Genomic DNA, 27,909 nt, shown 5'->3' with positions numbered 1-27,909 from the left:
ATTAAGAAACTCGATTTGTTTAACGAAAAGCGTATTATCATGATTAATCACAATAAAAAATAAATTTTGTTTCTTATGACTTTGGCGAAAGGTTAAAAAAAAATTAATACATGGACTATGGTATATTTGAAGCCTATCCAAATACAGAGCCACTTGAAATAAAGTGTGCTTAGAATAAAAATGTAGTTTTTCTAGATAGTTCAGATACATTTGATTTATGATATATGCTATTATGAACGCACGCATATTATTAATTTGGGACATGACAGATCTAATATTCTTGTTATATAGCAGCTCAAGGGCAAGCAACCCTCATGAATTCGAACCCAATTGCGACCACTATTCCTTTAAACCGACTTCATGTTTTACAACACTAACAATCACACACTTTTCACTCTCAATCCAATTAGCCATTTCCGGAGCAGGCAGCTTTTTGACAGCGACGCGCGCGCCTCACTTAACGGTCCAACAATAACAACAACAACTACTTACAATAACAACGGCAGTCGGACAAAATGAAGATGATGCTGTTAACATTTGTTAACTGTAGCTCATTTGAAATGCGTACAAAACGCCAACTTAATTTGTCTTGTGCTCCGTTTATTGTTGTTGTTGCTGCTGCTGTAGCTGTAGCTGTTTTTGTTGTTGGCTTTTTGATTTTTTTTTTGTCTGGCGCTGATGATGCGCCACTTGTGTTGTCATATTCAATGTAATTTCGTCGGTTCGGCACTTCTAATTAAGTGTTGTGAAATTCGAGCTGTGTGTGCGTCAAAGATTGCTATAAATATCTGAAATGGAGATATGATGAATGCATACATATGTATATCTGCGCTATAATAGTGAATAGTGAATGAATCACAGATTAAAGCCGTGCTAAATATAAATATGTGCTAAAAAGTTCAAATCACTCGTGACGTGACAAAAGCCTTAAACACCCCACGAGCCACATACTGCCGCTCATAACAACAGCATTTATAGCGTGTGCTAACAACAACAACAACAACAACAACTACAACCACAACAACAAACTGACTTTCGCGCACACGTCGCACAAAATGCTTTGCCTCTTGCCTGCCCAGTCAAGCCGGTAATTGTCTACAAATGGTAGAAGTAGTCCGAGCCATAAGCCGTACCCGAACCAAAAATCCAAAACAACAAAAACACACACACACCAACAGATCCCAAAGCCCGTGCAGTGGTCGTCGCAATGGGCAATCAAGAATAATCATGTAAACGAAAAGCGTAATGCTTGGCCCACGAAGCCCACGATCCCAATCAATGATCCATAAAGCGTTAAAAAAAAATACATACAAAAACAAAAACAAAACAAAGCAACAACAAAAAACTGCTGCGCGATGACGATTCCACAATTATCAGCGTGCCATAAGCTACTGCAAGGGTGAAGGCGAAGGCGAAGGCACATGGCAAGCTGCAGCCAAGACAAGACCCACGACGAACCAGCACCAGCAGAGAGCTCTGAGCTCGAGTCCAAATACCCGGCCACATACAAATGAATTGAAATGCAAACATCTTGTTATGGATGGAAGGCATGTGCTCGCTTGGCTGCCGCTCTGCCACAGTCAGAGCTCTTAAGGCGGGCCGTCAGACCAGGCCAGGCGGACGGCGGGACGGACAGCCAAAGACCCCAAGCATGCACAATCAGAAGAAGTCAGGCCAGGCAGCCAGCCGTCGTCGTCGTCGTGGAAATCGGCTGCGAAACAGTTTCCCACGGTATAACAATCACAACTCACACAACCGCACACACACACACACATACACATACACACACATGCATGCAGCCAGATAGAGGCGCAGCCGCGGCTCAAGTCATTTTATTGCCCTCACACACAAGCACACGAGAGGGTGAGAGAGCGAGAGAGACCGATGTTGGCTGAGCACACACAGCGCATACGTAAACAGAAGCCAGCAGCGGCAGCAGCAGGCGCAAGGGAGAAAGGAACTTAAAAGTTGGGTTGCGCACGAGGCAAAATGCGCATCTCGCTCGCACTCGCTGCCGCAACGAAATGCGGCCCGAGCCTATAAAAAGCACGACGCCAACAGCGAGCTGAATCATTCAAAGCTACGACTTTGCGGCGTGTGCAGCACAGAGCAACGCACGAAGCGCAAGAGATTCAGCATAACATACTCAAGACCAATTGTGGATTACGCGTGATATTGTTGAGTGTTTCCCATAGACAATATGGTGCTGGAAATGGAAATGTCGAAGACCTATCAATACCGCAAGGTTATGAAACCCATGCTGGAGCGCAAACGTCGTGCGCGCATCAACAAGTGCCTGGATGAGCTGAAAGACATCATGGTGGAGTGTCTGACCCAGGAGGGTGAGCACATTACGCGCCTGGAGAAGGCCGATATACTCGAACTGACCGTGGAGCATATGAAGAAGTTGCGCGCCCAAAAGCAGCTGCGTCTGGGCAGCAGCTCGAATGCCAGCGTCGCCGGCGATTCCAAGCTGAGCATTGCGGAGAGCTTTCGGGCCGGCTATGTGCATGCTGCTAATGAGGTGTCCAAAACTCTGGCTGCGGTGCCCGGCGTCAGCGTTGATCTGGGCACGCAGCTAATGAGTCATCTGGGCCATCGACTCAACTACTTGCAAGTGGTGGTGCCCACGCTGCCCATTGGTGTTACCGTGCCGCTCCAAGCAAACGATGAGCTGAGCAGCAACAGCAGCAGCAGCAGTCCATCTCCTGCTCTCGTCACACCGCCGCCCTCGGAATGCGGCAGTGCCAGCGGCAGCTGCAGCCCGGCGCCCAGTGAGGCGAGCACCAGCTCCAACAGCACTGGACCCATGTGGCGTCCCTGGTGAACGCATTGCAGGCGGCAGCCTTGAAGCACAAGGCGTTGACAACTTACTCACTTGCACTCAATTGGACAGCTGTTCGGACAGGCGCGCTGGACTGGAAACCGTGCGCCGACAGCTACCCTGCAAAGATCTTTGAGGTACTCAGCTAGAGCCGGCAACATGGCTAAAGAGTGTCGCTACATTTTGAATGTGCACCCAGAGCAAATCAAATCAAAATAAATAAAATATGTTCATATATGTTTGAAAAAAAAAAATCATCCCGAAATTTCATTTAATTTGGTCATCTCGAGTTTCAGCAAGTGATTCAATTTCACGAGGCGCCTGACTGCCTGCGTCATTCTGTCCAGCGATAAGCACAATCATCAATGAAGCCCTTCCGGAGGAGACGGGCATATAATGAGCTCCATAGAAATCCAAATCAAAACCGCAGCCGGAAGTCGCTAAATATTTTCCCACACTCGGCCTCTCCAGTTGGCCTCATTTAATGACGGTTCATACTCAGTTCTCCGATTCCGACTTCATTCAGCTTCGCCGCCGGCTATGACCGCGGGGCCTTTTGCGCCGGCGCTGCTGCGGCAATTAAATAATAAAAACAGCATAGAGCAGCAGAAAAAACGTATAAATGTATATGTACATATATGTATGTATATAGATAGATGTATGTGTGTTTAAAGACCAGCAACTAAATTCTAGGAAACTCAATTTATTACAAGTTTTCGAGTGTGAGAACCGCTCGACTCGCCTGTCAATGGTTCGCATTGTTGTTGCTGTTGTTGTCGTAGCTTTGACAGCTTTAACTGCGCTTGACCGTTTGGCACATGCGCCGGGGCCGCCGGCTGGACGGGCGGACAGACCTCCAGACAGACATCGCAAATTAAGGTCCGCGACCGCGACCGGACCGGTCACTTAAAACTTCGTTATGTATCGGTATTGGTATCGGTATATGAGCAACATGTATGTGTGTGCTTCTCTCCCTTTCTGTGTGTGTGTGTGTGTGTGTGTGTAAGTGTGTGCGGTTTGGTTACGGAACTTCAAATTGAACGCTTTTGTGTCTGGTGTGGACAACTATGATGATGACTGCTACTCTCCGCTGATGCTGATTGCTGCTAATCTTTGCCAAATGTGATTAGTCACGTAACATTGGCACGGCGACCTGCACAGCTCTTTTATATCATTATTGTACACACACACACACACCTATATATACTTAATATTTTTGCGCTTCTTTTTTTTTAGGCCAATCAGCTACAAGTTTGAAGAATACGAAAATTGCAAGAGGACCATTAAAGAACTCGCCTTGGCTGATCGTTTCAAAAAGTGCTGTCAGAAATTAGCAGGCTTATGATGATATTTTAATGACATAAGTGAAGATATCTGCTTAAGTATTGGAAGCTCAAAAATTACCAAAAGGAAAAATCCAATCAAAAACACAGGCTAAGTTAATTTTTATAAATTAAAATAAAATATGTCCTGTTTGAGTCAAGTATATAGTTTTTAACGTACTTTTTCAAATGAAATCTTTTAAGGATATCTAGTGAAAGGTAGCCGCCATTTTTATGTAAATGTAATTTTTGTTAGAAAAAATATGTATTAAAAAAAGTTTGTTGGTATTACATAGTTTTTGCTTAGAAGCTCCTGATATAAAGTAAGATAAATAATTTTACTAACAATGCATATTTATTTATTTATTGCTTAGAAGCTCCTGATATAAACTCTGACAAATAATTTTAGTAACAATGCATATTTATTTATAAGTAGTATAAATTACATATTAGGACTTTTCACTGGAAACCCCAATTAATATATCTTACAAGTAATTAAAGGCCAATAGAATATTTTAAGTTTTTTCATTCATTCATTTCTAAGCCATCATTAATATGTATTTAATAAAAAACAATTATCATTGCATCTAGGGTACTACAAGTAATAATTCTGACACTTTTACTTCTATATTTCAAATAACTTGAACAACTTTTTTGTCATTTGCTCCAAAATAAGTATGATGCTGGCAATGATGCGATTGATATTATTTTATGTAGGCCAATAACTAACGGCTCGATTAGAGCGTCTTGAACGGTTAGTAAGCGCTTTAAAGTAGCAAAAAAAAAGATTTATATATAAATGAAGAAGTACAGTAAGGTGCGCACATCTCGTGACCTCTGAGTGTTGGCCCCACACTAATTCCATTCCATTCCATTCACATTCACATTCACTCAAGCAACTGTAGTTGATGCTGCTGCTGCCGATGCTGCCCCGGGGCCAGGCAGTGCCACCTACTGCAGTCATAATACACACACGCCGCAAAATTTAATGCAGCCATATTAAAGTAAGCGCAAGACCACCACTTAATAAAAAATAAAAAAAAATAAAAACAAAAAAAATCAAAAATAAAAACCGGCCAACCCAGCCGATGGAGCGGGTGCTGGCGATGGGCTGAGCAAGGGGCCAGGCATCGTTGAGATGAGCAGCGGCTGTTTGGGTGGGGGAGGGGGTTGGTGTGGGGCTGCCATGCAACAACTCGTGCCAGCATCTCTGGCACACAAACACACACACACACACGCCCGCCAACACTGGCTCTGGGCAGCGCTCGTCCAGTGGAAACGTGCGCGTGTGCCAATGCAGTGTAACAACATCCCATATTAAAGATATTACAGAGTCAATAGCACACCATATAAGTGTGGCTCGGCCTGTGCCTCACACTGGCTAACTGTCTCTGTCGCACACTCAAACTTTGTCTCGCTTTGGCTCTGGCTCTGGCCGTAAACAAAGTAAATTGAGTTCGTTCGACAAAACGCTGCGAGCCGCGAGCTGCGCGCTGCGGCTTCATCGCGCATGCGCCGCGCCACAGGCCGCCTTGCTGCCTGCTCCCCCCTACCCCTTTTGTGTTCGGCTACGCTGTGGTCTTAACGATCGTGTGTCCACAGTCATTACAATGTTGGCCAATGCGACGACGTCAACTTTGCCGCACACTTACCGCACGCTGCTTTTCTCTTTCAAGTCGCAGCAGCAGCAGCAGCAGCTATTCGCCTCCTCGCTCCTCGGTCGTGATCTTGCCCGTAAGTGGTCTTGTATCTTGAATTCAAAAATACGTACAACAGGGAGATACACACACACACTCACCCTGCACACACACACACACACACACACACCCTGCACACACTTACACATAAAAAGGGCAGGTGTGTCGATCGTGTGAGAACCACGTTCCAAACCATTTTCTCACGATCTTCGCTTCTGATATTTTTTGTACTGCGCTCCGCTCCTTACCCTGCCCCTCACCCTGTGCACGACCAGTCCCTTCGGCCGTCAATTTGTGTGTGCGTGTGCTGTGGCCCTTCAAGTGATTCGTATGCAGTTTGTGTATTGTAGATTTTTAATGACTCGGGCTTGCGTTCGAGCGGCGAGCAGCGAGCGTCGAGCTCTTTGCAGATCTTTGAGCGTTTCGAAGTTTTGGGATTGGGATACGGTTTCGGTTACGTTGCAACACATTCGTTCATCATTCATCGGGTTTACCTTTAAGATTAAGTATCTTTTGTAGCTGCTGCGTGCATTTCCTTTTGCCTTCGCCTTATGCCATATTCTGCTTATTGTCCATTGTCGTCTCTGGTTGTGCATCTTGTTGTCGTTGTCGTTGCCGTTGTTGTTGTTGCCATGCCACAATTATGCTGCCTAGGGATGACCGAGGATCAACATTGAGTTGCGATTTTTTTTGTCTGTATTGATCATATGCAAATTTGTATGAGCTACACGACTGAAAATTCAATTGAGTTATACAAAATTTTTTTTAGCTGTTTTTTTTTTTTAAGTTGTATTAGTTTTATAGGTGTCAGTAAGGCATAACCTGTGGAAATTATTAATATTAAGGAATCTGATTAAAATGGTAAGGCATTTTATCTATAGGGTGCAAATAAAAGAGAACCCTATTTGATATCTGATATATATATACTTATATTTAAAATTTATTTATTTAAAATCTTAATTTATGTTATTTTTATTTATTTTATACAATATTATATTTTTTTTATAACAACACAAAAAATGTTCATATGCTCAATTAAATTTTTAGTCAACCTAAAATTAATTATTAAATGAATAATAAAAAATGTACTTTAAATTGTTCTTTGGTTAACCCGCATTACTTAAATCTTACATGAAGGTGAATTTACTGGTCAGAAATCTTCAGTCTTAAGATTGTTAATGCTGATGAAGGCCACGATTTTGCATCCCCAGAGGTGCCCCCATAATTTTCATGTTGTCTGGGCTATTTTATGTGGCTGTCTTTAACTTCATTGATTGTTAACAGCTCAGGCGTCGAAGCTACTGGTCTTGTTGGAGCAGCAACAGCAACAACAACAACAACAACAAAAGCAGCAACAACAGCAGCAGCAGATAACCAAATGATGAGGGCCAGCTAAAAGTGATATCCTGTCAGGGCCCAAGCTGTGGATTGCCCTAGGGTAGAGCAATCATTTTACCTTTACCTGAATGTCAGACAGACAGCCCGAGCAATTATGTGTCTTGCCTTGACCGTTGTGCACACGATTTTCTAGACGAGTGCCCAAAAAGGATGCTTAATGGTTGGAGGTTGGCCGGAGGGTTGTACAACGATGACTCGATCCTTTTCTACTATTGTTTGGGCCGTTTTTCTTTTCAAGAAGATTTCGTTTTGGGCCTAAGGCTGAGCGACATTGTCGTAACTCGATTAGGCACGCCAAGAGATAAGTCTCTAATTTTTTATGTTGCCCGGTCTTATTGTGTGCACACGTGTTCAAGGGGTGCTCCTGGACCCTGGACGCGTCGGCAGACTCGTAACGGACATTGATTTTATTTTTCTACTGTTTTTTTTTTTTTTTTTAGTTTTCTTTTTTGGTTTTCTTCTCGGCCTTAGCATTGTTTTCGCTTTCTATTGTTAAGAGATTTTTGGTCGGCATTTTTAACAATAAGAAGAATCAGAAAATTACAACGAATTGACTCAGTTGGGTTCGAGAAAATTGTAGCAGCAGTTTAGGCTATGGGCATTTCCGCCACAACAACTGATTGACCCTCCTAACTAATATATATGATAATATATACATGTATATTTATATATATATATATATATATATATACATATATATACATATTCCGGGAAAAAGTTTGATTCAATTGGATAGTCAAATGTTGCTTATTGATAAGCAGATATTCCCATTAATTTCAGTCTTATAACCAGGGGTAAATACGATGTGTCAATAAAAGATACATGGGTATTTCGATTTTAGCTATATAATTTATTATTAAACTTAGTTATCACATGAACTGCGCAGCGGTTAAAGCTTTTTTGTTGTTGTTGTAAACTTAATGCTAAGTGGGCGTCAATGGGGCTTAGTTAACCCTTTGACTTGGAAGACATTTGCTATTCTTAACTCTCATTCTTATAGTCTCTCTCTCTTTCTTTCTCTATCTCTCTCTCTCTGTCTCTCTCTCTGTCGCTCTTGCTGGTTCTACCAAGGCCGCCAGACATTCTCCTCATCCTCGCTGTCTGCCACCTCCTCCATTTTGGTGACATCAATGCTGAGATTGCTGGAGCAAGTGGTCAGGAGCGAGGCGCTGCCCAGTTGTTCGCTGGCCACACTTGAGTTGGGGCTGCCGGCATAGCTGGAGATGGGCGAAATGGGCACAGAGTAGGCATCCCGGCTGGCAATGTGCACGGAGAGTGGCTCTGTCACTGGGAGCACCTCCTTTACGGCGGGCTGCAGTTGATTAAGCCGCTGGCCCAAATGTGTCATTAACTGTGTGCCCAGGCTGACATTCATGCCGGGCAGCTGGGACAGCGAGCGGGACACCTCATTGACGGCGTGTATATATCCGGAGCGGAAGCCCTCGGCAGGCGTAAGTGTCTCGGCGCCACCATTGGCGCGCTTGTGCTGGCGCTGTTGCTTCATCTTCTGCAGATGGGTGACGGTCAGCTCGAGTATGTCGGCCTTTTCCAAGCGTGTGACATGCTCGCCCTCCGATTCCAGCGTGGCGACCATCAGATCCTTTAGCTCATCTAGACACTTGTTGATGCGTGCGCGCCGCTTGCGCTCCAGCAATGGCTTCATGACCTTGCGGTATTGGTACGTCTTGGACATTTCCGATATTTGCATTGACGACATTTTGTTGGGTATTTAGTGTTTGGTATTTTGGTTGCTTTGCTGAGCTGTTGCTGCTCCGAATGTGCAAGACGTTGTGTGTTCTTGCCTCGCCGGACCGCTGCCTTTTATAGCCGAGCCGCAAAAACAACCCCCATAGTACCTCGTGCGCTTGGATCGGTCTCGGCTTTGGGTTCGGCTGTGCTGGCATTTTGTGCAGCGTGTGCTGGCATGAGGGTTGCTCGACGACGACGTCGTCGACCCTTCCGCTGTTTCTTATTGTTCGCTCGGTTTCTTATTGTTGCCCTCTGGTGGCACCCTTATCATCAGCGGGCACCAGGGAGCAGGATCGCTGCCTTTGCAGGATCGTTGCCTTTGTGCGTGTGTATGTGTGTTTACTTGAGTGTGTGCTTGGCAGTATCGTGGGAACCACTTTCCTCCTTGGTTTCTCACACCAATATTCTGAGGCTCACCTGCTCAATGGGCAACGAAGCGCAGCTCGAACCATGCCCCGCCTGGCCAGGCCATGGGAATTTTTGCAGTTTGTGCGTTTGTGAGTTTGTGGCGCAGCTGCCATTTCTAGGCTTGTGTTATGATTTGCCTAAGAGCAAGGGCGAGTGAAAGGATAATGAACTGCACGCTTCTTGCCATCTCATTTGTGCCAACAGACGATGGCCCGTTGGCGTGGGAACGACACGGCCACAATGCCAGGACCAGCAGCATTCTGCTGGGGCGTTTCGCTTAGGCGAAGCAGCAAAGAGCAGCACTTCCTGTTTGTGCATTGGTATTTCATTTCGGCTCGTCCTGCACTTGTTGGCCGGATGTGTGCCAGTTATGATCCTGTGGGAACATTGCTCGTGTGCGACGAGTGTGCTTAATGTGTGTTCCCGTTGCTTTTTCTCTGGCTATGGCTCTGCCCTGATCCTGGCCCATGGACACCTTTTGTAAGTAAGAGTCGAAATCGGGCAGGGGCCAAGCGATGCTGTTCGATGCTTGTTGCTCGACTCTTGCTGCTCGTTACTCGCGTGTGGCGCACGGTGGACACACTTTCGACTTTTGACTGTAAGTCGTGCGCGTTCCAGGCTCTTGTAATTGCACTGTGGATATTGGGTGTGAGCTGGCATTGGGTGAGCATTTACATGCGCATGTGTATGGCGAGGGATCGATATGTGGGATGGTGTTGGTCTGTTGTTGTTGTTGATTGGAAATGGATGTGATCAGCCATTATTTAAAGCTTTTCACTGAGTCGTAAGCTGATTACATGGTTACATTAATCACCATTTCAATTGAGACTTAGGGCACAAATTCAAAACAACTTCACAACTCCAAAAAAAGGCAGCTGATAAAAAAAATAAACAAAAAAGATTTTCAATAATAATAATATTTTTTAATTATTAATAATTTTCTTATATATTAAAATATGAGAAATCACTCAAAAAAATAACAACAAATAATTATTCATCAAATCAATTAGGGGAGTATTAGCAATTTATTTGTGAAAATGTTATGTTATATCTGAGGCGATTTGATCGCTTACTTGTTATTATAGGAAAATTGTATTTAATTATTTTTTAACTGCGAAAATATTTATTGATGTTCCAAATACATCTCGGAAAATAACTTCGTGAAACCCTTGTGGGTTTATTATTATTTTTTAGATTTTTATTGATTTCACAGAAAACATGTCTTTTATTTAAAGTTGAATTTGTTTTAGTTTTTACTTAAGCATCTTCAATTAAACTTATATGAATAAATACTAATTCAACTTATTCTACAGCCTAAGTCTAACATAAAATTAACGAAAAAACTTTGGTTATATAAGCCGATCTGAGATATCGATTGAATTAGACCTCCGCAATCTCCTACGCATTTGCGCTCCTTCAATTCTACGCCTCTTTAGGAATAGTCTAGCCAGTCGATTGGGGTAATTTCCAAGTAACGTGATGTAATTCGCAACCAAATGGGACGTTCGCATGTACCAGGGGTGCCTCCGATCTTTATAAGACGGGATTTAACAGAGAAAATTTGTCAAATTTTTGTTGTATTGAGCTTTTTGATTTAAGCCGTCATTTTATTTGAATTTGAGTTCAAAAATTTATGTATTGCTTTAATTCAGATAAATTAAAAATACGTTTTATTGAAATTGTAACGAATGCATATAGGGAAAAATGTTGTTCTGATTTTTAGGATATATTAGCTTATTTAAAACATTTTTACAAAACTTGAATTATTAATATTTCTTCATTACATACATTTTTGGAGATATATTTTTTCCAAATATTCGTGAAAATCAAAATAATTTCATAATATACAATCTATATTTATTAAAAGCATATAAATTAAAGATCAATTAAATGATTTGTTTCAAAATATCTATGAGTAATCATTTTACAGTTTAATCTAAATGGAAGCTCAATGGGAAGCTCGGTGTGTATTCAAATTAATAAAAATGATGTTTAAATATTTAAGTATTATTTGCTACTGGAGATCATATGCAAAAAAACGCACTTAAAAACTATCACAGGAACATCACATCATATAGGTATAAAAGCTCGTCAAATAATCATCAAATAAACGAGGGCAAATGTTTACAATAAACCTTGGAAAACTCGATCAAAACTTATGAACTAGAACCAGATTAATAAAGCTCTCAGTGTGCAAGTGTAATAAAGCTAAGGGATGGGCTTTTTGGATAGTTTACCAGGGTCGCCAAACATCCTCGCCCTTGTCTAGATTCTCTTGTGGTGATGTGGAGCGCTGTTGCTTGCCATTGGCCAGATTGACAGGTTCGTTAGCATCTTCACTGGGCACTGGGCTGCTCAGTTGTTGTTTCATATCCTTTAGCTGATGTCCAAGCTGCTTCATCAGATGCGTGCCAAACTTAAGATCTACACCGGGAACCGTGGAGAATATGTGGGAGACCTCATAGGCGGCCTGTGTGTAACCCGCGCGAAATTTGTCAAAGTTCAACTGATTCGCAGGTGGAGAAGTGGGTGTGGACATGTCTGGAGGAGTGCCGGCACTGCCGCAGGCCAGACGCTGCTGCTGTTGCGTCTTCAGATAGTTCACGGTCAGCTCCAGTATATCAGCCTTCTCCAGCTTGTTGACCTGCTCGCCCTGCGCGTCCATTGTATCCACAATGAGATCTTTCAGCTCATCCAAGTAGAGATTCATGCGCGCCCGTCGCTTTCGCTCCAGCAGCGGCTTGGTGACCTTGCGATAGTGCTGCGTCTTGGTCATAAATCTTTGACCCTCCACGGCCATAGTACTAATTTGATTGGGTGTGTGTGTTAATTCTGATGTTGCAAGTAGCCTTATAAATTTGTCCGGGCGTATGTTGAACGCTGCTGCGGAACGGACACTTGCTGCTGTTCACCGCACGGTAGTCGCTTGAGAAATGATCTTGCCGCAAGGTAAACTGATCCTTTTTGTAGCTGCAGCAGGCGTCGGCGTCGGCGGCGCGTACACTTGCAAAATCCTCCCCTAACTGCTACCACGCAACGTTCAAAACGATCAGAGCGAAGCGGATCCGATCGGGAATGATGGCCCAAGACGAGCATCAATCGTGTCGTTGTGCGTAAGTGTGTGTGCCTCCGACGCTCTGCTTGTGGCAAGATGCCCTCAACGCTGCACGTGTGCAACATTTAAAAGAAATTTATTTTGCTTGCATCACTATAAGATACCCTGTACATTCAAATAACACTTTAAATTAAAATTTTAAAAAGATTTGATAGAATACTGCTGAATTTATTTAGAATTTATATATATATATATATATATAATATAAAATCATAAGTGATGATTTTTAAAATTTCCACATGTAAATACCCTATCGATTAAATAGCTTAGACATTTGTGACAAGTGAGCGGAAGCCGTTTATCTACACTGAAAAAAATTGTTGACGCATGTAGTGAAATTATACGTAGGTAAACAGTTTATTGGATTAGGTGGTTTTTAAAAGCTTGGCTGGTAATTTTTGTAATTTTTTGTCCGCTAACGGGGTGTTCGTTTAAAGGTGTACGAATGAGTATGGTCTAATTCTAATGGCTTGAGAGTATATATCTGCACAAGACAAGCGTCCACCTTCTAGAAGTGTACGTTAGTTAAGCTTTTATTATAAGGCTATCAAAAAATTTATAAGCAAATTAAATTTGTTAAAAAATGATAACAAATCGTATGTAAATATTAACCTTAAAACAATGAAAAACTAGCAAGCAAGAAAACGAAAGGATTCATTAAAGTAAATTTTTACCAGCAAATAAAAATGTTATAAAATTATATTTATTTATCTAAAAAATGTTGGTGAGCTTGAACTGTGTTCTAAAAATTACGAATTGTTATTTATTTTCGCGCTGTGCACACGCCTTGGGCTGATGCCAACAGCGCGTACGCTATGACTCTGCCAGAGCGGCGCTCTCTTTTTTTCTCGTGCCGTTGCCGTGCGCCTGCGCAACAGGAACAGAGCATGAGCCTGAGCCAGAGACAAAGGCCGAACCAGAGGAACCACCACCAACAGCACGATGAGCAGAAGCGGCAGCAACTCGCACCACACGCACACGCACACACGAGCTGGCTGCGTGCAACATTTAACTCAAGAACGAATGCGACGGCGACATGACCTCGACCTGGCTTTGTCTGTGCCTCGCACACTCTCTGGCAACCGTGCCCCATGCGTGCCATGCCCGTTCCCTTTAGCTACCCTCACTTGGGCCCCGGGCGGCAATCTCAACGATGGCGGCGACATTGTTGGTTTTTCTGTTTGTGTCGTGGCAGTGTTTTGCTCTCTTTCCTTTGGCGCGCTGTCTTCGTGTGTGTGTGTGTGTGTGTGTGTGTCACAGGCAACAGGGCCAGATCGAGACCCAGACCTCATTTCCTCTTTGACGCGACATTGCGTTACACTTACGGACGGGAACGGGTCGCGCTTGCTCGCTTGCAACCACCGCAACCACTGCCACCCGTACCAGTTGCCAGTGCCAGGCACTTGCCAGCCGGTGTGCCGTTGGCGGCACATCGTGAGAAAGTTTACTTCAAGCATTCCCACAAGTATTGGGATTGTATTTTCGAGATTTTGGCCCGGTCAGCTGTGGCACTTGCTCCGTTTTGGCGCGTTTGCAACCGGGATTGGCCCATCGACAAAATTCACCTGCTCGACCAACGCACCGAGGGTGAGCGTCTGCCCCCGAGCCCGAGGGTCGTGTAATCGCATGCATGAAATTGAGAAGCCAACAAACACAACGACAACTGCATTTGGTGATGAGGCCCTGATTCCGTTGCGTCGTGGGGGAGGTTTTCAATCTTGGCGCGCTAAACAACGCACCAATGGATTGTCTGGCAAATGCATATCTTATTTAGCTCTGGGGTTGATCTGTTGAAATTGCGAGAACTATTATAAATATTTGCATACAAAAGAAAAAGAGCTGAAGTGCTGATATGGATGTGGTAAATGATTTAAAAGAGATTTACTTAACCTTAATCCTGGGTATCTTAGAATATTTGAAATATCCTTTTAACATATATTTATGAAAAATATTAACTTTATTGTAATGAATTCTGTAGATCATTTAACTTCTTTCAAACTAATCCAACGGGTAGTATTTATCCTTGAAGTTAATAAAATGTTTTAATAATTCGACTTTGATAAAATAATTTATTGGTTTTTTCTTTAAACATTTTATTGAGAGTAAATTAAGTTGCTCGATAAACATGTACATTGATAGACTTGAAACTTGAATATTTAATATACTATATTTTTAGTTAGCCGCATAGTTAGCAATTTCTATTTCGTTCGATAGTTATTTAAATTACAATATATACTTTTCGATTATACATAAATACACATATAGCAACACATACATACATAGAGCATAAATACGATATACTTATATATATGCAAAAGTAATGTTTCTCGGATTTGTTATACATAGTTACCGGTTCTAGTTACCTTTGATTCAAAATGTGTTAGTTTCAGTTGGTAATAATAAAAATTCTTGTGCTAGTATGCCTTATAAGAAAAGGAAGATATCGGACTAAATTGTTGCGATTAAATTTGTTGTTGTTACGAGGTACAAATGTATAAGGTATATAAATATTTCGATTTTCGTTCTTATAAACGTGTTGTATGCCTAAGCCTATTTTGCATTAAAAGACGTCTGGGGTTTGCTTATTTAAGAGGGAATTCCATTTTTGGTGTTTTACAAATTTAATAATTTAAAATATAAAAAATATTATGCTTGTGAAATAAATTAGGTAAAAGATTAAATGGACATGAGCTTAAATAAAATATGAAAACATTAAATAAATGCCGTTAATTACAATTTTTTTAATTCGCATCAAGAGATTCACAAATAATACAAAATTATGAAAAGGCCGCTTAAATGCATGCTACTTTTCTAAAGCTTCTTATTGCTGTTGTTGTTGCAGTTTTCATTTTGATTGATCAACTCGGGTACAATTGTGGCCCTTACGACTGGGCCGTGGTTTTCGCAGGAACTGGTGTGAGTAGGTATGTGCTTATTTTTAAACTACATACATAAATATTTTAAAAACTACATTGCATCGATAGTTGTTCAAAAATTCTTGCCGTTTTTGTTTGTTCCTTATTCTTTGTGAAAATATATGTACATATATATATGTATGTATATATATATATATATATATATATATTTGCTATATTACTATTTGTAATATTTATTCGTGGGGTTCCATGCGCCTCTGCCAGCTGTTTCGCCTTCCTCTATATACATACATTCAGTCCTTTTACATGTAACGAGTTTTATTTGTTTAATTTTACGCATAACCGATCATCAACAATGGACATTCGTTCGAAACGCGTTTGTACATTTTGTGGTTATTTTATTTTATTTTTTTTTTTTTGGTTTAGAAACATTGTTTAAACAGATTTAAAAAACGCATAACTTTTGCGATTAGTGTGGTACGTCTCGTGCGTGGGTTTGTTGTTGTTATTCATGCAGCTGAAAATAAGATAGAAGAGGCATAAACATATGCATAAATTATGCAAGAAACTAAGAAAATAATAAACAGAGTTAAGTTAATTATTAAGAGGGATATAAAAGCCAGAAATTCAAAGTCTAACGATGCTGGGAAAAAGTTCCCACGCATTTGGCAAACAAATTTGTTGTATATAAAAGTCTATTATCTAGTTTAACTAATCAAAATATTCTATGCAATTTATAAAAAGTATAAAATGTCGCTGTAACGTTGCTTTTTCTAGTCTAGTTTAAAGCTATTGTAAAACTCAAATCTTATTGCAACTGAAATTTTGTGTTTTGCTTTATTTTTTTTATTCATATATTTTGTTAGGCAAATTGAAAGCAGGTTTTTATGGTTTATTTGTTTGTGCAACACTGTTGCAATTCGCATGCATATATATATTTTTGCATAAGCTTTAGGTACGTTTAATATTGAATATTTATATATAAATATATGTATATGTATTTTAACATGATTCGTAATTCGATTGGTTAAAAGTTTGTATGTATATAATAAAATATGGGCCAAGTCACTAAACTGGCGATTTTGTTAGTTTAACCGATTGGTAAATATGTCAAATAGTTGTTAGTAACATCGGCCGATTTCTGCTTATATTATTAATATGTACGAAAAAATATGTAACAAACATTTAAGCCAACTACACTACGATACAAAAGAGCTAGATAATTTTAAGTCGCATATGTAATCGAAAAACGTTTTATAAATGCGTCAAGGTACTGATAAATATCGAAAATACAATTTTCAAATATTCAAACATACAATTTGCTAATACAATAAGGTGCATTTATTTTTTTTTTTTTTTTTTTTTTTTTTTTGGTAGGGGGGGGGGAGGTTTTGACAACAATTTGCATACTGATTAATTGTACTGTCCCCTATTTAGCACAATTGTTTGACTTTTTCAATTGTAAGGTACGATTTAATTTAGTAAGTAGCGCTTAGTTAACTTGATTAGATACTTGCACAATAGATTGTATAGCCCACAATGTCTTGTATAAACATGATGTGTTTTGTTTTTTGACGGCAATGCATTTGTTTATGTGTGTGTATATATAATTTGCTAAGCTTGTATAATTTCTTTTATATATTTGTTTTTCAAATTAGTTGCAGTTTAATGTGATGGACTTTCGTTCAATCGATGTTTGGCGCGAGATTTGCTGTGTGAGGCGCGGCGCAGCGAGGTGACGCTGCCGGAGCAGTTATCATAAAAGTCTAATGATTCCGATGAGAATGCTATATATTTAAACGTAATGTTGTGTTTGCATATAGAAAAAGTAAATAGAGAACATATTTATAACGTTTTATCAAAATTCGAGTGTACCAAAAATATCATCTCAAATCTGTGGCTATAATAATGCGCTAGGCTAAAAGCAAGTTTAACAATTTATGCAGCTAATTTGAGCATTAAAAAAAATGCTATCGTATTTTTCACAATTTACCTTTATCTGTGGGTGAGCCAAGCGTTAGGCTGCTCAGGCTGGAGCTGAGGTTGTACGGACGCGGTGAAGGTGGGACGGGTCCTGATTCATCGCCAGGCAAACAAGTCTCCACCATGGCTTCCAAGCAGTTAACAAACAACTCTGAAGATTCTCCCATCATGTTGTACTGCAAGGGCAACAAAAAAGAAATGAAAATTTACTAGTTGGTAATTGGTTAAAATTCACGAAACTTACCTTGGTAAAGGGCCCAGCGAAACGCCAGAGTCCGCCAAATCCGCAGCTTTGCAGGAAATGTAGTTGCTGCTGGGAGGGATCCTCGCTGGCCAACATGTTCTGTATGATGCTTTGCACGGAATTCAATACAACTTGATCGTGTGATACGGATAGTATATTATTAATTTTCTGATCCAAAAGCGAATGACTGCGGATTAGAAATGGTATATTAAAAGGTTTCAAATAAAATTGCAAAAATAACTTACATAACGGGGAATACTTTTGGAAAAACGACGGAACCCTCAGCCAAATACTGATAGAGCACGCGCGTTTCGTTCTCATCCGAGGAGTACTTTACGAGAGTTGCCAAAACGGTTAACACCAGCGCTTGTATGGATAGATCGGGCAGCACCTCCGGATCGAGTAAAACATTCGATTCATTTGAGACAGAAGAACGAGAGCCGCGTTCCTGTTGGGTGGTGGAAAGTTTGTTAGATTGATGCATAAATTTGAAATACAAATTAGCTAATAAAGGACGTGAAGATATTTGAAAATTTGTGTTTACTGTGAAAATGTTGAACTAGTTAACAAAAAAGAACAAATTGAGGTGAACAATTAAATTAGTTTCTAATGGAATTGATGGGGCTTTGAGCGAACAGGCAGTGTCATGCAGGAAAATTATATATTACTTAATTCGAGTATTTTATTATTGGGTTTCTGGGGTCTAGTTAAGGTGAGAGTTTTTTAGTCAATACCTGACGTTCTTCGATGCCGCTCGCATTATTCGGATCCTTGGTGGTTGGTACCGAAAATGAGCGTTGAGTTTTGAATAAAACTCGCGCATTCTACGATCATAAAGTTGTTTTTGTTGTTGTTTACCAAATTAAGCGTAAATCAAATGACATGTTCATGCGTAGTAGTAGTGGCAATTACGAGTAGTTTTTGTAGGTATATATAAGTATGTTGATGGGAGTTACAAGCACCAATTAGATGAAAGAGTCAGCAGGCATATAAAGTAGTATATTTGAGTATATACGAGTTACGTTGTGATATATGTATGTTACGGGGGTTTTTTTTAACAAACATAAAAAGAGATAAGAAAAAGTCATTGAACGATTAATAAGTTATGCAAATGTTGATCTCGAATAGAGTTGATAATAGGCGGAATGTTTACATAATAATTATCTCAATATAACACGAGAATAGCCAAAAGTTACTATAGCAAATGGTTATAACAACTTTTGTAAAACGATTTTTTCAAATAGGACACACAAGAAAATTTAATTGGACTCTGCCTAATTAGCTTACTTGTAGGGTAGGTACTTTATGATGACGCGCAAACTGCAGAGCTGACTGATCCAGTATATCCCAGCTTTTTTGACGTCGCGACAACGGTTGGCCGATCTGAAATATGAAGAGTAAAACCATATTATTACATTTTCAGAACACAACATAATAATAGATCAACTTCGTTTTCTTATATGCACTTACAGTCTGCACACCATTAGGTAGTTCGCCATTTTCCATGCTGCTGCCGCTTAGATCAGCCGGCCAGCGTGGCAGCGCATGTTTCACATGACAACGGGAACGCACCTCCTCGGAGACAGCCACAAGAGCTGTTAAATAGGCCACGCTGTCCGGCGTCACCTCGAATTTGTCGCGATGCAGTGGCTTGGCTATAATACCCAGAAGCATGGTCAGCACACGGGATGTACGTGACACTGTGGTTGGCGTGGGATGACGAAAGCCCTAAAATGATATTAATATTTTAGACCACACCCATTTTTTAAATTTAAGCGACTCACCTTAATTAAATGTCCGACCAGAGCAAAGTGGAAATTGCTGCGAAAAGACAAGCCCACAGCATGATCCAGTTGTTTGAAGTGCCACTCGAGCTTCTCGCGCGTTTTCATCATGACTTCGGCTATGGTTTCCTTCTTGTCGAAGCAGCCCTGCGACTTGAGCGTATGCAGATTCTGTTCGAGCAGCGCCAGACCAGCGCCATAAAGCGTAATCTCGTCCAGCTGCAGGACAGAGATGGCCACCCAAAAGAGTGCACGATGTATAGGCGACTCTGGACGTAGCAGAGGCTGAATGCGTGTGAGGCACATGACCAAAGCCTCAATCAGTATTAAATCGTTGAAAGACTCAAGCGCCTTGACAAGTATGCGTAGCAGTTGCTTAACCTCGTGATCCGTTACGCTCTTGCTAATGCAGCCATAGACAATAAGAGCACGTGGTTGCAGTGCTGGATTGTAGCAAAAGGCAAAGCTACGCGCCAAAGAGGTCCAGGTAAGCAGCCACTCGCAGTCGGGCACGTCCCGCATACAGGCCTCCATGATTTCCAGAAGAGCATCTGTGATGACCTCCAGCGAGGGCAGCGACAGGCGCTCACGATCCGCAGGCAGCGGTTGAGTGACGCGTTCATTGCCTAGCCACTTGTCCGTAGGGTGGCGACAACTAGAGCGGAAGGCTGTGACAGCCGCCGATTTAACCTTGCTAATTCCGAACAGCAGATAGAATTTGGGCAGCGAGAATTCATCAAGTGACAAACGCAGCACACGCTGAGCTTCCTCCCCAAACGAAAGATTTGTGCAGGTGCACAAAGAGTGTATAATATTTATGACCAGTCCATGGGTGGAAGCGCGCATGGACAGCGAGCCAGAGCAGACCAGAAACGTGATGGTATGGAAGAGATACGGAACCGAGGTGGCTACATCCAGGCAATTATTAAAGGATAACATAAGCAGATACCGCCCTAGTATGGCAATGTCATCCCACATCATGTGCTGTTCAAGAAATTGTGTAGGATTCGTGCACGACTTGTCCATAACGCGGCACATGCGCGTGATAACCTTCTTCGACACCAATTGGACATTAGCTGACGCTAAGGCCACAGCAGTATCGGCCATAATCTCCACCTGCGGCGAGCCCAGGCCATAGCTAATCGACTTGTGCAAAAAGTTATCCAACACCATATCAATGAGCTCAGGTATTTGGCCAATGGAGCCCCAGATTTTGGCCTGCACCGAGGGATACATTTCCTTTTGATCAATTGTCAGGCAGATGAGCTTGTCTAGAATTTGCGAGACTTTTAACTTCTTGGCGTCGTCATTGGACTTGCAAAACTTGGTCAGATTCTTCAACCAGGGTGTCATGTACTCCAAGCACAAATGCTTTAACTCAATGGTGCTACGCTGGAAGCCCTGTATGGACTCCTCGAGAAATTCCAGCGTCAGATGTGGCTCATTGGTGGCCAACTTCTCACTGACGGACTTTATGAAAATAGTGTTATTCGAGGGTATGCAGAGACCTTGCGTCTCTAGCAACTGGCCTTCAATCTTCAGATCAAAGGTGGCGGTCAGCGCGCATAGCAAATTGTAAGCAGCTGTGCGCAGATTGGGATCACAGGAGCCCAGATTTAGTAGAGCCATGTTGAGAAGCGTGCCGGGCACATCCTTGGGTCGTATCTTCTGATGCACTGTGACCGAATCCGGCTGGCTAAGCTCCCAGCGATTGCGTATGTGTATAATGGCCTGGACAATATTGTCGCAGTCGTTGTGAATGAAGCTCAACTGGCCGCTTTCATTGGTTATGGACAGGGTAAATTGGTTGTCATCGACCAGACAAACCTCCTCAATTTCAGAGGCGTAATAAACATCATTGAGCAGCACTGAATGCGCCAGGACCTTCGTTTTCTCGGCGGATGTAATCTGCAGCGCCGTGGGACCCACTTTGATGGCCACTTTCGTGTCCTTATGACTAAGCTTTAGGGCATTGCTAAACACTTTCAGATCCTCGTCTAACGAAAGCGTTGCGCCAGGCAGCTTCTGCTGTTCGGCATCAATAAAATCGCTCAGCTTGTTGGGCGACTCAAGGAATAATAATTTGCGGTTGCCCTTAAGCGGTGCCAGGATGCGATCATGGAACTTTGTATACTCGCGCACCCACGAATTGCAGTTATAAATGTATACCGCATGCACATTATCATAAGCCACCGTGGGCAGCACATAGAACCACTTTTGCAAGAACTCGGTGCGGAAACGATTATCGGAACAGGTGTGCGTAAAGTCAATAACCACCTCAAAGGGCGAGTGACAGAAGGGCTTTAGCGTGAGTATGACATGATAAATCAGGAGATCTCCATTGGTTTCACCAATTCTGCAAGGAAAACAATATTAATAGATATTTATCATTATAGAGACGGATGGGTACTCACTTGTACCGTCTGGCTATGTAGTAAAACACAGGATAGCCCGACTTGCTGGTGCCCGCTTGATAAAATATATTCATGGACTTGAGCGTTTTAAACTCCTCCTTTTCGTGCATTTGATGCTTAACCATAATTTCTTCGAAATTTGTAGACGACATATCAATAGAGCTCCAGCGTGCATATGAGCTAAACATCATGTGGGAGTCGACTGGCTTATGCTCTGGTGGACCCAAATAGGCCAATAGCGTGGCCATCTTATCAAAGGGCCGTCTGCCAACGGCCTTGTGATCACGACTGCTGGACAAATAGTCGCCTATCTTCTCCTGGTGCGTCCACAACAAACGATGCAGCGCCAGCACATTGGCATCTGAAATGAAACTCATGCTGTGTGACGTTTGGTCGACGGTCTCACAATCCGAGGCGATTTGTATAAAGAAGCGTCTTCCGGCCTCGAAATGATCGCGCAAAAAATCGTTGAAACAGAGCATGTGCTGCTCTTTGGAGAATTCCACATGGTTGGCAATGTTCTGTAGTATTTTGGACATAAGCATAAGACCGCGCTTCGCCGAACTGGGCACCTGTTTGCCCACAATGCCCAGCTCCTGCGGTGAGACTGTAAGGGAGAAAAAGATTATAACTTTGAAAGGTGAAGTTAAAGGCCCGACTCACCTATTGCTGGATTGATAAAGCGCAGGAAAATTACGGTTCCCACGGCGCCAATATTGTTTTGCAGCAGATTTGGAAATCGTTTGCTCAGCACTTGGTATAGACAGTGACACATGGAGCGTAGCTGCGGCGGAAACCGATCTGAAGAGTTGATTATAGCATCGAATACTTTTTGTGTCAGAGCAATCAAATTATTGCGGTTCTCTTCGATATCATCAGCAGGCTCTAGACGCGCTGGATCCACCTCAAAGCAGGTCTCCTGCTCATCATCCAGCAATGGCCGAATGAGCGGCTCCAATAGCATTTGCAGATAACTAGCGCCATAAATCTTAAAGCAAAATGCCATAATTTTGCTGCCCAACGAATTGCCACGGAAAAGCGTCTGCATGCAGTCCGAGACCTCGACCTCGCGATAGAACATGTTCCACAGCAGCGGCGAGAGCAAATGCTTGGCATCGAATAAGGTGACCAGCACACGTGCGAGCTCATCCATTTGCGCGGTGGTCACCACATTGGCCAGTGCCATGGCGATAGGCAGCTCGCCCTTGTCACTGATCATAGTCACTAGCTGGACGAGTTGTTCGAATCGGTCTGCTAGCACCGTCTCGGCCAGTGTGTCAAATTCTGTGCCTTGTTGTAGAATCTGGGTCAGCACCTCCATGAAAGCAGCGCGTGTTTGCAAATCCGGATTATAGCCTAGGTCAATGGAGTGCATTAATCCAGAGTCAATGTTGGCGCCCAGTAGATTAGACATTGCTTGTATGGTGGCATTCCTTAGAGCGGTCAGTTTACCGGCTGCCATACGTGGACGTGGCGGCAGCAGTGGAGTATTGTTAGGTTCTTTTTCTGCCTCGGAGCTGTCAATGCAGTCATTTAGAAGATTCATAAACAGCGTAAAATATTTCAAGAACAATGCGCTCTTTGCATCCATAAGATCTCCACGATCTGACTCCTCAGGCTGCAGTGGCAGGCCACGCAGCAGGGCAGCCACCGCCTCCATGCAAGCCTGATCAAGATCACGAAAAATCAGTGAAGTACTAGTCAACAGAGAAGCATCCACCGAGCTGGGTGGAGCTATTTGATGCGATGTGCCCATTACCCAATCCGTTAGATATTCAACAAGCTTATTGCGGAACTTCATCTCTTGGCGAAAGGCTAAATCATCGCGCCGCTTCATCATGACTTCCACTAGTTGGCATAGCTTCGTTTTGATGCGTATGGCATAGACATTCATATCCAGGTGACGCACATAGCGCACAATTCCCAACATCATGCCCTCAATGCTAGTGACACCCAAATGTTCCGATGGCGACGGCTGTTCATTATTCGGATCCTTGCTCGCTTTGGGATCCAATATCGATTTCATGATGAAAATTGTATGCTCAATGAACTGTGTGTTTATATCTGTAACATTCACATTGACCTGGCCCTGTTGATCAAAGAACTTTTCCACTATGGCTCTGATCTGATCAAAGAGTATGGGATACAGCTGTGTGGACATTTCTTCACCCACTAGCTCCTTAACATTCTTTTGTATGTTTAGACCAATCTTCTCATTGCTGCACACTAGCAGACGCAGCAGTTGTCCAATAAATCTGCAAAGAAAATAATTTAATATGCATGTTAAAGAAAAGACCAACAATTGTATGTGAAGGAACTGTTAGTAAATAATTTAATTATAATTTATACGCACTGCGTTACCGCACAATAGCTGACATCCTGTGGCGGCGCCGGCGGTATGGCGGACAAAGAGACAGTGCTGGGATGAGCCGAGCCATGGCCGGAGCTTGTCGAACTGGAATACAGTGACGCCTGCGCCAGTGATGCCACCGATGCGTTGTTCTGCGATTGTTGCACTAAAATCTGACGACTGCTATTGCCTTTCTGCAGGCAAACACCGCCCAAAGCTAGGAGGAACCAGGTCATGTTGGCCCACTCGTTGATTTGCTCCTCCAGATCATGTTCGGAGCTCTGGTGGCTGGCACGACGCTTGCCCATGCCACGATGGAATATTTCCGCTTGTGCGTCCTCGGTCTTTAATTTAGGATAAGTCTGCAGAACCTTACTAAGCACCTCCCAGTTGCGAAAGGTTTCCTCCCACGCGGGCTGGACACCGTGCACACAGTGCTCGATCTTGCGCAGCAACGTCATAATGCGCTTCTGCAGCATCAAGCGGCTCGGCACACTGCCATGGCTGTTCTCAAAGAAGCAAATGCGCGTGTCCGTGGCAGCTAAAATATATATATATAAACATTCGCCTGAAATTAATAAATCCTATATAACTCACATGAAGAGAGCTGCGCCAGTTCCTGGTAGATGTGATAATTGGGCATGATGAAGCCCACGGTCAACTCATCGGAGCTGCAGCAGATCTCTGCCTCCTCGCAAAGCAAACCAAAACAAGATAGCGATGTTAGGACCGCATCTAAGTCCACGCTCCACAAATACATAAAGAAGACCACCTCCATTTTGATGTGCGCTTGCTTGCATATGGCAATCTGGCTGCCCACGTGGGCATAGTCTTTGTGCCGCTGCAGAAATGTGTTGCGGCAGATGAGTATTTCACGCAGCCACTTAAGCACATCCGTATAGTTGGCTATCTGATGTTGTATGAGTTTCTGGGAGATGGAGAACAGCACCTGCGAGCTGACATCCCAGAATGTGTTAATGGGTGCCTCGGGATTCCAGACTTCAATTTTCTCAGGCGCATGCAGTGCTAGCAAAGCTTCCATAGCCTCCTGTGCCACATCCGGCAATGTTGTTTGATGCACCAGGCTCACCAGGCCATTTATAAGCTCTAGCGTTGAGCTTTGCACCTCATGCGCTACTTTTCCCTGCGTCTGCAAAAAAGGGTAATTTTAACTTAGTTTATGCTCTTTACGCATTCATAGACTTTAGTAGTAATTTACATTTAAAAGCAGCGTAGGATCAGCGTGTATGAGCCGCACGAGTAGTAACAAGAGCATCTTGTGTGCTGGTCCCTCCTCGGAACGTGTCAGACCCTTTTGCGTGTCTTTGGACTTGAGTGTTAAGGAAGTTATGTAGCGCAGCGGAGTGTGTGCTATGTAGCCTTGCGTGGCTTTATTTAAGGTATCTGTGAAGAGAGCTCGCAACTCAGCGGAACGATAGTGCACGACATCGGTCTGTGGCCACCAGGGCAGACGAGGCTGGTTGACTATGCGAAAGGGATTCTTGTTCTGCAAGCGAAAATCCACGTAAATGTGAGCGAGACTGAAATTATAAATATTTGTGTTTAAATAATTATATGTTGTCCATATTTTAGTGTTTTCTCACCGCAAGAGAGAGCATACAATAACAAAATGATAGGCCTGTGGTGAGGACAGATTCAAGCACACCTTCAGAGCCTCGATGTTGTGTGGACTGATACGAAAACATGATACCCAGCAGTCAATCATTAGCTCAATGTCGGCATAATTGTAGCCTTGGCCGCGAGAGAAGGGTTTTAGCGGGTTGAAGAGCAATGCCTTGAGATCGTTGATGAAATATTGTACCAATTTAAATACCACATTGTTGGAGTCATTGATATTGATGTATGTGGATGCTTTGCAGAGTTTTACGCATGCTATGGCCGAAGATTCGGTCACCTGCTTCGATGGCGAATGCGGTCCCAAACCACGCTTGATGCTCTCAATGAATTGCCTAGCCGAGAAATCTTTGTCGCGCGAAGTGGATTGAGTGGACTTTGAGGGCACCTTTTCCTTTTCTTTCTCTTTCTCCGACTGCTGCAGTTCATTAACAGTGGCCTCCAGGCTGGAAGGATTCAATATGAGCAACAGCATTTGCAGTGGCCAAACTAAAGTTTTGCTCTTCTTGTTTTCCGATTTAAAGTATTCTACAAAATCCAGAAGTGGCTCCCAGCAGCTGAAAGATCGTTTCGTTATAAAATTTCGCAATTGGTTTGAAGCCACTTACGTTGATATGTCGCGATTTGTGCCACGCTGCAGGTCCTGAAATTCCTGCGGGTGATACTCAATCCAGTTCCAAATGGCTTTCTCCAGCGAGTAGAGCAAAATGAGCGGCGGTGCACGCTTCGAGCGAAACTTGGTTATTGTTTCTAAAAAGAATTAGAGATCAATGACATTGAGCGTACTTGAGGTGGTATTATACCCTGCAACAGCTTGGTCAGTTTGATCATGTCCATGTCAATGTGCTGAATCAATTCAATATCGTTGTAGTCGGGATTTTCCTCGGAGCACGATGTCAGCTCTTGTATGCGTGCCGAGATTCGATTAAATACGGCCGAGAAATGGTTCTGCGACAGTGCAAACAGCACCTTGGACGCAAGTGCCTTTAATTGAGCTGCATTGGGATTGTTGTCGCTTTGTACGTCCACAAACTGTGAAATTTCGCGCAGCAACAGCTTCACATTCATGGCCTCCTCAAAGCGTGCCGTATCTTTCGTTTGATTGGTAAGACAACGCTCTAGCGTGGTTAATATGATGACCAGAGATTCAAAGTAGCAGCGTTCCGGCTCATAACGGTTTTGCAGCGCCTATAAATTCATATAATTAGCTATTTCTCCCATATATTTATATTTATTTGAGTTACTTACAGCCTCGTTGACGCGTTGCAGCATCTTGGTCAAGCCGGAGATAACCAGTGAGAAGCGATAGCGCGAGATGTGTATAAGGCATGCCACCAACTGGTCCTGGCTCATGCGCGCTTGTGTGCCATAGGCTCCAATTTTGTTTGGCAACTGCAGTTAAAACACATTTCTTTGATTATTTAAGTATATGCACTAGCGAAGTGCTGAGCAACTAGTTCACATCGTTTGCAACAACTCTACTTTAATTACTTACTCATATTTTTAATTATTTTATTTAAATTTAAATTAAAAATTAGATTTTACATTTTATATTTGTCATATGCTTACACATATGTACATATATTATGCATGTGTATTTGATTAAGTGCCCCGACAAGGGTATGTACGCTTCTAGCTGTCATTCAAAACACAGCTCGACAGTTCATTCATAAAGCTTCGCCGGCCCTACTGCCGCCTTAAGCCCCCTTGCACCCACACTCACACCAAAACAACATCGGCAGCAGGTACATTTTTTTCACTTCGCTTGAAAGCATCGTAACGCAACATATTGAAAATGCTGTAAATCGTTTACCTGATCTTCGAATCTTGCCAGGAGACCAGACGCCCATTCTCCAGGCTTTTGGGTAGCCATATTGGGTTTGTTTAAGAAATTCTAAATGCTTTTTCACTTCATTTTTTAATTTTAACAACGATAGAGTTTTGCAATATAGAGCTGTCAAAACGATGGCTGATGTTGCTTTGAAAGAGAGCAGCGAGTGTGTAAGGAACGAATGGGGAAAAAAGGTTGCGCATAAGAGTGAATCTATTTACTCTCATTGTGTGTGATGGTATATTATTTAACTACAGTTTGAATCTGCACCAAATATCA

At 42.6% G+C, this 27,909-nt stretch overlaps 4 protein-coding genes across 7 annotated transcripts; 1 reads left to right on the top strand and 3 right to left on the bottom strand.

Moving 5' to 3' along the window:
- Nucleotides 1–2,095: 2,095 nt before the first annotated feature.
- LOC115765667 (enhancer of split mbeta protein) lies at nt 2,096–3,078 on the top strand. The gene has a single exon (XM_030709325.1). It carries the CDS (start codon nt 2,201–2,203, stop codon nt 2,825–2,827), a length of 627 nt encoding a protein of 208 aa, XP_030565185.1. The 5' UTR covers nt 2,096–2,200; the 3' UTR covers nt 2,828–3,078.
- A 5,226-nt stretch (nt 3,079–8,304) lies between these two features.
- LOC115765723 (enhancer of split mgamma protein) lies at nt 8,305–8,958 on the bottom strand. Its single transcript, XM_030709387.1, has one exon. It carries the CDS (start codon nt 8,956–8,958, stop codon nt 8,305–8,307), a length of 654 nt encoding a protein of 217 aa, XP_030565247.1.
- A 2,673-nt stretch (nt 8,959–11,631) lies between these two features.
- Nucleotides 11,632–12,198, bottom strand: LOC115765741 (enhancer of split mdelta protein). The gene has a single exon (XM_030709405.1). The coding sequence runs from the start codon at nt 12,196–12,198 to the stop codon at nt 11,632–11,634; it is 567 nt and encodes a 188-aa protein (XP_030565265.1).
- A 2,979-nt stretch (nt 12,199–15,177) lies between these two features.
- LOC115765598 (neurofibromin) lies at nt 15,178–27,909 on the bottom strand. 4 transcript variants are annotated; one of them, XM_030709251.1, is made up of 18 exons: nt 27,613–27,908; nt 27,048–27,191; nt 26,603–26,987; nt 26,408–26,549; nt 25,769–26,356; nt 25,384–25,705; nt 24,762–25,314; nt 24,168–24,705; nt 22,478–24,069; nt 21,815–22,421; nt 19,401–21,756; nt 19,087–19,344; nt 18,904–18,999; nt 18,351–18,440; nt 17,862–18,064; nt 17,617–17,803; nt 17,383–17,548; nt 15,178–15,906 (listed from the first exon to the last, which is right to left on the bottom strand). In XM_030709251.1, exons 1-18 carry the CDS (start codon nt 27,670–27,672, stop codon nt 15,899–15,901), a joined length of 8,295 nt encoding a protein of 2,764 aa, XP_030565111.1. In that variant the 5' UTR covers nt 27,673–27,908; the 3' UTR covers nt 15,178–15,898. The 4 variants fall into 4 exon arrangements, with proteins under 4 accessions (XP_030565111.1, XP_030565108.1, XP_030565109.1 ...); XM_030709248.1 differs by lacking the exon at nt 15,178–15,906 and adding an exon at nt 16,360–17,176 and having other exon boundaries at nt 27,613–27,909; XM_030709249.1 differs by lacking the exon at nt 15,178–15,906 and adding an exon at nt 16,360–17,176 and having other exon boundaries at nt 24,762–25,308; nt 27,613–27,909.

Source organism: Drosophila novamexicana, unplaced genomic scaffold (assembly GCF_003285875.2).
Source record: "Drosophila novamexicana strain 15010-1031.04,08,12 unplaced genomic scaffold, DnovRS2.1 tig00000986-arrow-arrow-pilon, whole genome shotgun sequence".
Taxonomy (NCBI): Eukaryota; Metazoa; Arthropoda; class Insecta; order Diptera; family Drosophilidae; genus Drosophila; species Drosophila novamexicana.
Note: the sequence above shows the minus strand (reverse complement) of the source record. Positions and strands in the feature narration are given on the sequence as shown.

Bases quoted from the DNA above. Each gene is read 5' to 3' on its own strand.
- LOC115765667 (XM_030709325.1), top strand. From the start codon at position 2,201: ATGGTGCTGGAAATGGAAATGTCGAAGACCTATCAATACCGCAAGGTT.
- LOC115765741 (XM_030709405.1), bottom strand. From the start codon at position 12,198: ATGGCCGTGGAGGGTCAAAGATTTATGACCAAGACGCAGCACTATCGC.
- LOC115765723 (XM_030709387.1), bottom strand. From the start codon at position 8,958: ATGTCGTCAATGCAAATATCGGAAATGTCCAAGACGTACCAATACCGC.
- LOC115765598 (XM_030709248.1), bottom strand. From the start codon at position 27,672: ATGGCTACCCAAAAGCCTGGAGAATGGGCGTCTGGTCTCCTGGCAAGA. The intron at 19,000-19,086 runs GTAAGTGCATAT...TTCATATTTCAG, and splicing joins TACCTAATGGTGTGCAGACT to ATCGGCCAACCGTTGTCGCG. The intron at 17,177-17,382 runs GTAAATTGTGAA...TTAAATATATAG, and splicing joins TGGCTCACCCACAGATAAAG to CATTCTCATCGGAATCATTA.